The sequence below is a fragment of the Megachile rotundata genome, chromosome 15 (assembly GCF_050947335.1).
Source record: "Megachile rotundata isolate GNS110a chromosome 15, iyMegRotu1, whole genome shotgun sequence".
Classification (NCBI taxonomy): domain Eukaryota; kingdom Metazoa; phylum Arthropoda; class Insecta; order Hymenoptera; family Megachilidae; genus Megachile; species Megachile rotundata.
In genome coordinates this window covers 2,440,334-2,453,344 of record NC_134997.1, presented here as the reverse complement: position 1 = coordinate 2,453,344, position 13,011 = coordinate 2,440,334, and the positions used below count along the sequence as shown (strand labels likewise).

The window sequence follows — 13,011 nt, the reverse complement described above, 5'->3', positions numbered from 1 at the left end:
TTAATTCTTGTGTGTGCGTTGGACGTGTTGGTAAAAATTGTCGTCATTTGATTGGACATAAATTTGTATATAAGTGCACTTGTTGATATTGCGTTTTTAATCAAATTTTTTGCATTATTTCACTCGTATGTTATATTGTTACTCATATACTAAATTAAAATTGTTCAATTCATTCTTTGAAAAATGAGCGATTCTGGAGATAATATTAAGTATAAATGGAGCCCTGAAAGTACTGCATTGCTAGTATCAGTGTGGTTAGATAGACAGGTGCAGAAACAACTGGAGTATGCATCAAAACCTCAACTTATTTGGGAAAATATTGCGCGGTATATGAAAAAAAAGGGATACAACGTTTCTGGTAAACAATGTCGATCTCGAATGAAACAGGTTCTGGTTTGTTATCGCGAAGCTAAAAGGGCTGGTACTCGAGCAGGTATCGAACAGTATTACGAATCAATAGATAAAGTCCTTAAAAATAAACGTTTAGAAGAAAATAATGTAAATGGTATAGATACTGTAGGTAAGATATATTGTTTATAAGAATTAAAATTTATATTATTCGTTATCATTTATTTTATCTTTGCTTTTTTTAATTTTAAGAATCACTTTCATTTAATTTAGTTTAAATGAATTGTTATAAATATTTTATATTTTTCCTTTTTTCTAGATACTGCAATAAATGTGAGATCTCCACCAAAAGAAGTCAAAACAACCAAGAATTTACAAGTGAGATATAAATACCAAGACCCTATACAAACATTTCATCGTTCAGAAACATTATCACCAACTTGGACTTTAACACGTAAAGATTATACTTTTCTGTATTAATTTTATTATTTTGAACATTACAAAATATTTCAAGCATATTTTTTGTTAGGTGAAAATGAATATCCAGATTCTCCCGAATCAAATGAAACTGTAATAGCTCGACCTTACAGAGTTTTCTCTCCTACAAGAGATGTAGCTATTAACACTGGCGAACAGTTAATTCAGGGAGTGGGTAAATCAACCCAACACAATTTTCTATCAGAAGAACCTTTGCATGCAAATTATAAACAAAGTTTTAGATCTAATTATTCCTATGGAGAAATACCCTTCCAAAATACAGTGCAAAATGTACAAAATCAAATAATTCAAGAAAATATGCAGCAAAATCAAATAAACCAAGAAAATTTGCAGCAGAATCAAAATTTACAACGAAGTTGTATGCATGATCAACAAAATATGTTGGTAAACAATTTAAATCTTTCACAAAATTTACATCAAGGCTTAACAACCCAATCTGTAGATGTTCCCATACAAATTAAACCAGTAACAATACAAAATCCTAGGTTAGAACATGTAATTCAACGACAGAATCAGTTTCAACAATTAGTAGATATAAATAATCGTGCAGTGCCTCAAGAACCTACAAAGGTTTCATTTGAGCATAATTTAACATCTGCGTACAAACAGCAATATGGTAATTTATTAATTCATATGCCTGCTGTTGCAAATAAAAAACAAGCTGAATCATTGTCTTCCGATTGTTCGCAAAATGTGTCGCAAAATTTAAATGATGCTTTTTGTCAGTCAAAAAACACTGAAGAAATTGATAACACAAATGAAACTTACAATAAATGCATACAAGTGGCAAATCCTTTAACAGTACCAAATTCAGATGCTTCTATAATAACAAATAATGCAACATACAATGATGACAGCATATTAGAACTTTTAATGAATTCACCAACTCCATCAGAAAATAATAATAAATGTAAAGATACTGCTGTTAATACAGATGATATTCCATATGTTCCATTAAGAAAGAAAAAAGTTCAAAAATTAGAGCAACTTGTGTTAAGTGCTATTAATTCCCAAAATGAAGTTGTTAATAAGGTAAGATACTAATTTCTTTTTTCATGTGAGCCTATATAAAACAAATGAATTGTTTATAAATTCGATATAATTTCAGATTCTTACTGCGCAAAATAATATGGTAACAAAATTCTTAGATATAGATAGAGATCGCCAAAATAGACTTGAAAATCGTTTAGACGATTTATTGAAAGTTATTCATGTTTCTACACAAATGAAAGAACCTTCAGAATTAGATCCGGGAATGTCTTCAGTACCACCAGCACCAGTAATAACGTCTTTGGTACCGCCTCCTAAACCTGGAGTTGTTCCTCCAAAATTAGATTTAGTGCCACCAAAACCTTGTCGTGTACCTTGTACAATGCCAAGTTCTAATATTGAATTAATTAATCACAATCCTATAGCAACTAGACCTGGTATTGTTTCGCCTATAACTAGTCCAGTAAAAAAGCCTGGTACTATATGGTCAAAATTAGGACCAGTATCACAATCTCCTTTCGTAAAAGCACAGCAACGCTTAGGTTTTCAACCTATTGTAAATGTGGATAGTCGTACTCAGTCCTCTGCTGAAAGACGCATAGCTCAAGAATTGGACAAAGCTATGGATATAAGAGCTATATTGTACGAAACTAAAAAATTTTTGGAAGCAGAGAAACAATTGGAAGAGAAAATAGAAAATGCTCGTCTTGAAACAATAATAAGTCAAAATTTAAGTGCACGTAAAAAATTATTTACACAACGAGAGCCTACTACAGCAATGATACTGACTGCAGCTTTTTTGGAAAACGAATGCCGGGCTTCAGAACAGTTTATCAACTGGTATAATGGTCCAAATAGATGTGATGAAAATTTACAAACTATCCATGATAATTTATTAGCAGGACAAGGAGAAAGCTTTGAACGTTTGCGTCAGTTAAATATTCAATCTGCATATGCGCTTGACGAACCTTGCAGTACATCTACACCAGCAAAACCTGGAACTGCATTTAATACCAATGAAACATGTACGGTGGGAGCAAAACAAACAATTCAGCCATTAATGCAGGTTGTAATGAATACAGATAGTTGGAAAAAGACTATTGCGCAAAGTGAACAACGAAATGGACATTCAAATAAATTAAACACACAAGAACATCAGGATGCATGTACAGCTACTTATAATAAGACATTTACTTCAACACAGACCAAAATTCCATCAAGAGAAACTCAAACAGAAACTACCGAGAATTATGTTCAAAATTGGATATCAAACATAAAAAATGAACCTAAAACAACATACAATTCTTTGTCTAGCATAATAAATAAAAAACCTAATTTTCCTATAGGTTTTACAACTACAATGTTAGATACTGGAAATTTAAGGAATAAAGATTTAAATTGTGAATTAAGTAAACCAAGTGAATTCAATAGTAATACTTTACCAGATCGTAAACAAAATGTGCGATTCATGGATGAAGCATTGGCTGAATTGCAACGAATGTATATTGAAACGGTTTACAAACAACAACAGGAAATGAACGATAGTTTACCGTATGTAATAAATAACGACAATGTGCTTCCATTTCAAAATCAGCAAATGATTGAAAAATATACTCATGACATAAAACAAAAAAGACAATCAAAAGATAAAGATATTGATTCCGATAACGATGAAGAATTTTTGGATACTACTACCACGATGCATCCAGTCGTTTCACGTCGAGATTCGGTTACGTCTGCTGGCACAGTATCTACAGAAACTGCACATTTTATGAAATTTGTAAAACCAGATAATTGTGTAATAAGTTAGTTATCATACAAATACTGTAAAAACAAAAGTATAATTATTTTTGTGCCTTATTTTACACAAGATGTGTCGAAGAAAATCAGATTTTTAAAATGAACAATTTACATTGTATTTCAATAAATTTTATAAAAACTAAAGCACTTATAATGCTTCGTTGTATTTGAAAATTTTAAATACAGTTATTGATGTTCAAATAAAACCAATTTTTATTGCACCATAACTTATTATTTAACACTAAAACTACCAAACTGGTCAAATGACCGTTTCACAAGATTCTTATTATAAATGACACAATTTGTTGTATTGATTCTTCTGATACCTGTGTTGATCTTCATCAAGGTAAAGAATTAGTGTGTGTACTAAACGACAAAACATAAATCATTCATTTTTCACTCCATTTTTCATCTCAGATTAAGTACATATACGATGGTAGGTTTAGTGTTAAAATTGTTATAATTTACCAAGTTTGGTGTACCAATACCACATATGTGATGTTTTTGATTCCCATTATAGCATTATCATAGTGTTATATGATTAAAATTAGAGAATCAAATCCTATTATATCTACATCATACTTATATTGTATTGTCTAAAAAATAGTATAATTTAAATAAATTTATAATAATTTGAACTTCAAAGATACACTACTCAATAGAATTAAGGGAACAGAAAAATTCCTTAAATCTTTAGGACATATTCAAGTTGCTTTGTCTCCACTAAAAGTCATCGCAGCAAGCATAGAATAGTCATTTTGAAGCTTCAAGCCTCTAGTTTTTGACCCTTAATCTCAATATTTTCTTTTGACCCTTTTGTTATTAATAAAACAAATAAAAAATGGCGAGGGAAAAATTTTCGAAAATTTTTTTCTTGAAAAGTTACTTTACTTTATTGGTTCTCTTCTTATACAGAAGAAGGCGTCTGGGAGACATTTTTATGGGGAGTAACAAGGAAAGGCACGCAAGTGTCCCCCTCCAATTTTAATGAAACTTCGTAAGTTTGTTAAACGTTAAATTATGATTTCAAGAAACTCAAGATCCGATAATGGGGGCCTTTCGTGGCGAACTGGGAAGCTATAAACAAGGATAGATAGATCCTTGTTTCTCCAACGTATTTTTCTTATCACGAAACGAGGCAAAATTCGTTTTCTGGCACGCTACGGCGAAACGATGGTGCTGTAGCAAGGTCGGCGGGCGCCCGCGGCATCAATTTCTAAAAATTTTTTATATTGCGGATGTATGCACATGTAATTTTTTGTTGTAATTTTAGGGAAATAAAGGAATATATTGTTAATAATCGTTAATAGTTGTTAGTTTATTTTATCAGAAAATTAGTCATTTTTTCACGTATAACTGATTATAAATTTGGCTGCGATGGACGTTCGGCGCAGTATTTATGAATAATTTGTTTATTATTTAGTCTAAAATCATATATGCTAAACTGATTCGAAGAAGATACCGTATCGCATGCAATATAAGATGTTTATTACATTTAGGGCGTTCCTCGGAAGAAATAACGCAGATACAAGAGAAGAATCGATTGCTACTACGAGACGAAATAATTAGTTATATAAAAAATAAATAGAAGAGAAAAAAATGTATAAATAAAGCATATGCGTAATAAAAAGACTTTTTTTTAATAAAATGCACTGTTTATAATAATTGCAGTAACTCTATATATTTTGTAAGATAGATATAGATTGTAACGAGGCATATTTTCATTTAGTTGATTACCTTCTTTTTTTTTTTGGTTGCTATGCCTCGTTACGAGGATCCTCCCGAATTGCCGGCCCCACTCCTCCGCCCAAGCGGACCCCTTGCCGCTGGGGCAGGAACGAGAGAGAGAGAGAGAGTGAGAGTGTGCCCCGTTTTTTTTACTTCGGACGCCACGTCTTCCTCCACCCCCTTCTACCCTCTAGCCCCCAGGAAGGAGCCGTCGTCGTCCCCGGTCGCGGAGGAACCTCTCCCTGAGCGACGGATGCGCGGGATGGGTCCACCAAAGAAGACATCGGCTGTCCGGTCGCGGCGCCACCCCGTCATCCTCCGCGGGGGCGACCGGCAGCCGACCACCAGGAAACGCCAGGCCTGGGGACGAGCCACCCCCAACTGCCACCTCGAGAGGGCCCCAGGACCTGGCCACCGAACGTCACCACGGAATGGCCCATCCTCGACGCCGAAATCCTCGGGGTGGGGGAATACCGCGAACTGGGGAAGAAGATCACGAGGAAGAGAGAAGCTAGCGAGTTGCCGCGTGATTAAGCCGTTTTCCGCCAAAGCCCCGCTAGAATTAAAAGCCCGTTTTCTTTTTCTTTTTGTTGTATTTTACGTCGTAGTTTTTTTTTTTAGTAGTGCGTTCTGTTTCGGTATTCTGTTTCTTTTGTATTGTGTGTGAGAGTGCTTGCGTGGATTATTCGTCGCCGCTCTAGCGTGGAGTTTTTTGGGATACTGTTAAATTATTAATAAATTTAGCATATAGCGACATCTTACAGTATTAGAAATGATGTGCGATGTTAGTAACAGAATAATTGAATATTAGAAACAGAATAATTGAATATTGTACTTCCGTCTTGTCGTTATGAAAATGTAAGCGTTCGTGATGTTTTATTTGAAGTAAAAGTAATCTCTGTTTAAATGGTTAATCTTTAAGTTAAAATGTTTGTTGTTTGTGTTTTATATTAAATAATTTGTTCGTGTTCAAAAGTGTATTATTAGTTTTGTTATTTTCCATAATTCTGATTATTTAACAGATACCACTGCGAAAAAGGTAGGAGCTCTCTCCTTACCTATTTTTTTTTGATTATCCATTTTTGCGTGGGCGAGGGCGATAGGACCCCTGGCCCCAGTGACGAGGACCTTAGAGGCCGCGAACGGTCTACTACGACACCGTTCCCCCCTAATCTATCTTCTTTCGCTGTATTTGGTATTTAGGACCAACGTCCCCTTGTTGTCCACGACCCCTAAGAGGGCGTGTTCCTACGCGGACGTATACCTCGGCATTCTTTTTGTATTTCTCTATTTTTAACCGACTTCGAAAAAGGAGGAGGTTACTCAATTTGATCAGTATATATTTTTTTTTTTTTTTTTTTTTTTCTATGTGTGCCCGCCGATTACGCCTAGCTGGATGCACCGATCGGAACGAAACCTTTTGCATCTGGTAGGTTCTGACTCCCCATTGGTACCATTATCAAAAAATTTTTCATTTTTCAATTGCAAAGTATTGTTATTGCAAAAAAACCGGCAACTTTTGAAATAAACTTTTCTCGATTTTAGTGCGCTTTTAATATCTTATCACGGACATGATTCTGAACAATTTTGTTCATATACCAATTTCGCGGAAAGGTTTAGTTTTCGAGATATTAGCGAAAAATTGTTGAAAAGTTTTGAAATCAACTTTGGACGATTTTCATGTCCTTTTAATATGTTATCAGGGACACGATTCTGAACAACTTTTTCCTTATCCACAATTAAGGGGAAGCTTTAGTTTTCGAGTTATTAGCGAAAAACTATTGTTACTAATATATTGAATTCTACGTATGCCTCCGTGTCTCTGGTGGTGTATGAGTCAACATGCAGTCGCCGATTTTCTACTGTTTCTACAAACACGTCTTGCCGGCCGATAAAAAGCGTGAAATAAAATAATTTTTAGAAAAAAAATACGCCGACTTCTAAAAAGTATAAAATAATTTCTATTTCCTAATTAAGTAATTTCTATTTCATTCAATCATACAATTACGTAACAGATATGAACGAAACCTATTTACTCGTTAGGTATTATATTAAATACATTTCAACCTTTTCGGAGGCGGCGCAAAATTAAATAACATATTCAAAATAATCTTTTAATTTTGCGCCGCCTCCGAAAAGGTTGAAATGTATTTAATATAATACCTAACGAGTAAATAGGTTTCATTCATATCTGTTACGTAATTGTATGATTGAATGAAATAGAAATTACTTCATTAGGAAATAGAAATTATTTTATACTTTTTAGTGCATTTCGAAGTCGGCGTATTTTTTTTCTGAAAATTATTTTATGTACTTACTCGCACGTACCGTGTGCCCCCGCGCCGCGAAAGCCTTCCACGCAACTGGCGAGTCGACACCTTTTTCCTCGACCGTTGCTTGTAACGCGTGGGGCCCACTAGAATTCTCTTTTTGGTTCCGTCTACGTGGCCCACTTGGAGGCCCGAATAAAAGTTTTTCTTTGTTGGATAAAAACTCGCGGGTCTTTTACTAATTTTTTCTGACCCCCTCTGATTCCCGCTCCCGACAGAGCAGCCGGAAGGGCGATTACTGCGGACGAGTTCATTGGCACTGGCGCTCCGTTAAATAAATCGGCCGTGAGTGTGAGCATCGGTGCGTGAAGGGCCGTTTTCCCTAACTGCCCCCACTCTAGGGAACCCCCTTCGGGCTTCCCCCCCCTCCCCCACCGATCCGTCACAAGATTTAATGATAAAAGAATGTTATGTACAAAAATAATTTATGTGATTACTTTAATGCTATTCCTGCAAGAGAAAAATATTCAAAGGTTAGGTATAAGAAATAAAATCCGTATAGACGTTGAACTGTGTTTATTTCGCCAAATGACACTTCTAGTCAAGGATCAGTCGGATGACAATGTTTTACCACATGGCCTGGTCTTTTCAAAAGCAACGCTTCAACCTTCAGGTTAACGAAAAACTTTAATAAAGAGAAAGTACATTGTCAAAGCACACATGTTCAACTGAACATTTTTTTCTTTAGAGTTTTTTAATGGTCTGGCTTTTATGTTTGAGTATCTACGTTTGTATTTTACAAGGAAATACGAAGTCACAAAAAGAGACGATCACAATACATTTTGTTGTATGTAATATACATTTATAAAGTCACACTTGATTTCGATATCAAGTATGCGCTACATTTTATTGAAACGAGTTATACAATGTATTACCACAGTATATTATAGATTTTCAAACATTTATTCAAAATTGTAATAATTATGTTGTACATTTTAATAGAGAAAGAATTTGGAATTTAAGATAATATAAACTGATGTTACAATTATCGATAATTTTTACATTGTTCCTTTCAACGTTTTAAATCTATGTTAATCCGCCCACCGCGTTTTCCTTGCCTACCGATTCGCATTCTTCTGTCTTATTCTCTCGCTGTTTCCTCGTCCACTTTCTCTTTTGCTTCTTTTCAAAGCAGCTGCTACAATGGCCCTCTTATGGTTAGATGTGCTGATTGTAACCGTATATTTCTTTAAATATCTGTAAAAATAAAACCTACTACGCAGATTGCATAGATGCATTAGTACAATATTATTTTAAAGAGCGTTTTAAATTTACAGAATTCAAAACATTGTATGTTTTATTACTACAGAAATTAAGGTATGACACCTACTACTAAAAATATAGCACGAAGTATAAAAAATGCTGCAAGAAAATATAACATGCAGTGTAAGAAATGCTTTGTACTGTATATTGTTATACGTACTTATGTACTGTATATTTTTATATCTGCTTATTACCGTATGTACATGAAAATACCACATTGCAGTTTGTATGTATATTAGAAGTACTTTGCTACGCGATCATTAAGCCAGTTCAAACTGCGATCTTTATTACAATGCATTTCCTTCATGTATTAATAACTTTTAGAAGTAATTATTATTAATCATAAGTATAAGAAAAAATATGATCATAAAAAATGATTAAATCAATGTTACAAAAATATTACAGTAATAAGCAGAATATGCCCACCACCTCTTCCCAAGCGACTCGAAAATTTATCGAGCCAGCGCAATATAATTGAAATGCAAGTTATCGCGCTTATTCGTTCAATTTCCTTTTTTTAGTCGCTCGCTGTACATTAAGACAGAATTGCGACTCCCGAATTGGCATGTTTCTTGTCGCTCTGCTATCAATTAGTTCGGGAACCAAGCACTCCTCATAGAATTGTTTAAGCGGTGATAACATTTTCATTTGCCAAAATGTATCATCACTCTCAACAATTGTGTGCTTGATTTCGAAAGGCGTCCATATCGCAAAGATACAATATTTTTGTCGCGTAATGTGCAGTTGCCCTTAAATTTGATAATAATACCCGTGCTTTTCATTCATGAGGGTGTCATTGTTTTTACTAAAAATTCGATACATTTCTCCGACTTTATTTATTATTGCATCGGTTGGAGACATTTGTCGTGCTGCATAAGGGCATTTAATTTCGACGATTGTATCCTCTCCAACAATGCCATCAGGCGACGCACCAAAATATGGGAATTCAGAATCAATGAATAATCCGCACTCATTGATATTGATTCCTAAAATCTCCTCCAATTCTTGTCGTGCTAAAATCTCTTTTTCTTTACCCCACTTAATTGCAAGACTGGTTAATTAAAGGAGGGTAAAGAATATTTTTTATAAGACTTTTGCACGACGTGATATCCCTTCTGCAACAAATTTTCGAAAAATTCGATGCAGTCAACAGCGTTCGACGTGTATAATGCCACTGCGAGTTTGCATGCGGACCCCGCGTTATACAGGGTGTTCGGCTACTGGTGGGCATAATTTTAGGGGGTGGTAGCTGGGGTGATTCTGAACAACTTTTGCCTTTACCAAAATGTTGGTTAAAGCTTAGTTTTTGAATTATTAATGAAAAACATTGACCAATCAGAGCGCGAGAATAGCGCGCGCTCAGATGCGAGAGCGACGGGTGCAAGCGTGACGATTGACCCTGGTCGTGAACAAACAAGGCCCGCGATATCGGTAACATAGTTACCATCATCGGTAATACGTCAGCCGGTAAGTAGTTATAAAATTCACAACTATTAATAAGTATAAATTTATTAACGAAACTAATTGTACGGATTAAGCGAAAATAAAGGTAAAGATCAAGCGCAGTTTCTTTAGGTAATTCAAAAAAATGATTATTTGTTTAACGACATAAAATGAAAGAATACTCGGACGCTTACCTCATGAGTGAATTTACGATGCGAGAATTCCTCATTAATTTTGAAGTACATCGTCGTATGACAAGAAACCTATTTACTCGCTAAAATCCACAAGAGCATATCGATACCCGCTCTATGGGATTGTCAAGTAAAAAGGGTGACTGTCATATTTGATGTTTTCCGTATAATAATAGTACAATTTTCGGAACCCACACTAAACAAACACACAATCACACAAGCACCACGATTGTCCAGTCCTTAGTATCGAAACGTTAAAAATATCCACCTTTTTTCCACATCAATTCGTTTACGAAAGTTCCTCACCATGTACATGTCACGGGAGTATTTCCGTGGTTGAAATAAATTAACTAGTACAACCGTATCTACGGTTTCTGAAGTTAACTTTCGATTTTTTAGGATACGCGTCGAGTAACTGAGAGTCAGAGCTTCGGTTTTGAAAGTTGGGGAAGAACTACTTTATTTTGTCAAAGGCGGGGATTATATATAATGCATTGAGTGAGTCAGTTGTTTTCGGGGTTATTGGCTTATTTGTTGTGAATCATGTAGTTTTGGAGGTTATGGAATGAATCATGTGTTTTTGGAAGTTTTGGATTTATCGTTTGTGAATTATCTTGTTGAGTTTGGGTTGACGTTGTTATCTGGCGTGACACCCCCTTTCTTAGAGTGAATTTGGTCTCCAAATTCCTATGGTTGACTGAATCCAACTTTCTTCTTTCGGTATTGGCGTAGTGGTGTGAGTTCAAAGTTCTTTTGCCTGGCTTCGTTGTTGCTGGGTGGATGTGTCTCAGTTGATGACTCATTGTGGTCGGTTGAGATTTCAGGGTTGTTCGAATTATTTACTTGTACTTCATTACAACAAATTTTGAAGCACAAAGGTTTTGGTATCAGAGCAGTACATATAGAGAAAATTCCTATTTTGTTTAATGTATACAAGGTTATCGCTCCGAGTGCTACCCATCCTAATATTGTGAGTATGTTATATGCAATAGCAGCAGTAGTGTGTATTCTGTGTTGAATTCGAAGTGCGCTTAAAGTATTTTTTAAATGGTTTAGATCGGTTCTATATTCGTTCAAATTTCTAGTTATTTTAGGGATTGAAGGAATATGTTGTTCATATAAAGCAATGTCGCTAAGGTCTATGTTTGTAGTAGAATTCTGTTGTGATAGTGTGATGTTAACTTCTTTTGCTGTTCCTCCTATTTTCATGATTTCGGTACCATAGAAAAGTGTGCAGTCTTCTCTACTAGAGAGTATTGAAGGTCCTTTTATAACTATTCTGTTATTGGTTTTGCATAAGGCATCAATAGTAGTTTCTTGTCTTGGAATAGCAATATATTGATTTTGTCCTTGCAAAGGTATGAAAGCAATGGTTTCAATTTTAAATACTGCGACTGTACATTTTTCTTTACAATTTTCCGGGTTGTTGATGTGTATTGGTTGTGTTCTTTTACAAATTTGTTCTAGCGGTGTGTTTCTACAATTTTGGCTCAAATATTCATTGTCTATAACCATAAACTGTTCCTGATTTATCAATACTAAGGAGTAGGTTAACAATTTTGCTGTGAATACTTGGTTTTGTTTTACTGGGATGGAATGATATTTTACAATTTTCCATTCGTTATTTTCTAGTATTGGTATTTCTATTTGGTATATAATCTTGTGATCATGAATTACTAATGTGAGCGTACTGATATCAATCAATAACTGAAAATTGTCTAATGTTCCTTTGATTTCAGTGTGGATCAAGTTCGCATCTATGATTTTATTGTAACTTTCTATAAATTGAGTAATATTCAAGAGGGTTGTATCGATTATTCCTTTTTTTCCTAACATTATTCCATTATACATAGTTTTGGTTTCCAACGTCATATCTTCTAATAAACTTTCTAATAATATTACATGAGTGTTAAAAGCTATTTGGTTTTTATTTCTATACAAGATTTCCGCGTTTTTGTTCATATTTTCTACGATAGTGTTCAATGATTCGTTTTCTGTTAAACCTTTAATAATCATGTTTTGTTTCGCGATTACCTGTGTAAGGTTATTTTGACTATCAAATAATTTATCGATATTTTGGTTTATTAATTGTAAATCGTTTTCATCTAAAGTTCCAAATAGAGTTTTAGATACTGATCCTAATATATTTAAAAGTCCTCTCTTAAATCTATAATGTAATGCCACTTTAGTTAGGTTGTTAATTTTCCTAATTTTATAAATTCGGTGTCTTAAATTAGCGAGTGTATGTTTGCTAAGAGTGCATTCTTTCTGAGTGTTACAAAAGTTTTCGAGTCGATTAATTTCGTTTTGTATAACATTTACAGTGTCGAAATGTTTTCTAGGATCTATTATAAAGTTAAGTTTAATGGAATCGTAGTATAATTTACAAGTTCCTAAATTTTCTGATATTATGTTATTAT

The 13,011-nt window shown here is 34.4% G+C and overlaps 1 protein-coding gene across 1 annotated transcript; it reads left to right on the top strand.

Annotated features, from left to right (window-relative positions):
* Positions 1-8: 8 nt before the first annotated feature.
* On the top strand, positions 9-3,857 carry LOC100878982 (uncharacterized). The gene is made up of 4 exons (XM_003707625.3): positions 9-520; positions 668-802; positions 878-1,878; positions 1,955-3,857. Exons 1-4 carry the CDS (start codon positions 184-186, stop codon positions 3,644-3,646), a joined length of 3,165 nt encoding a protein of 1,054 aa, XP_003707673.1. The 5' UTR covers positions 9-183; the 3' UTR covers positions 3,647-3,857.
* Positions 3,858-13,011: the final 9,154 nt, after the last annotated feature.

What these genes read in the sequence shown, in the direction of transcription:
- LOC100878982 (XM_003707625.3), top strand. Translation starts at nt 184, where the DNA reads ATGAGCGATTCTGGAGATAATATTAAGTATAAATGGAGCCCTGAAAGT. An exon ending in AAATGGTATAGATACTGTAG is followed by an intron (nt 521 to 667) that starts GTAAGATATATT and finishes CCTTTTTTCTAG; the next exon opens with ATACTGCAATAAATGTGAGA. An exon ending in AAAATGAAGTTGTTAATAAG is followed by an intron (nt 1,879 to 1,954) that starts GTAAGATACTAA and finishes ATATAATTTCAG; the next exon opens with ATTCTTACTGCGCAAAATAA.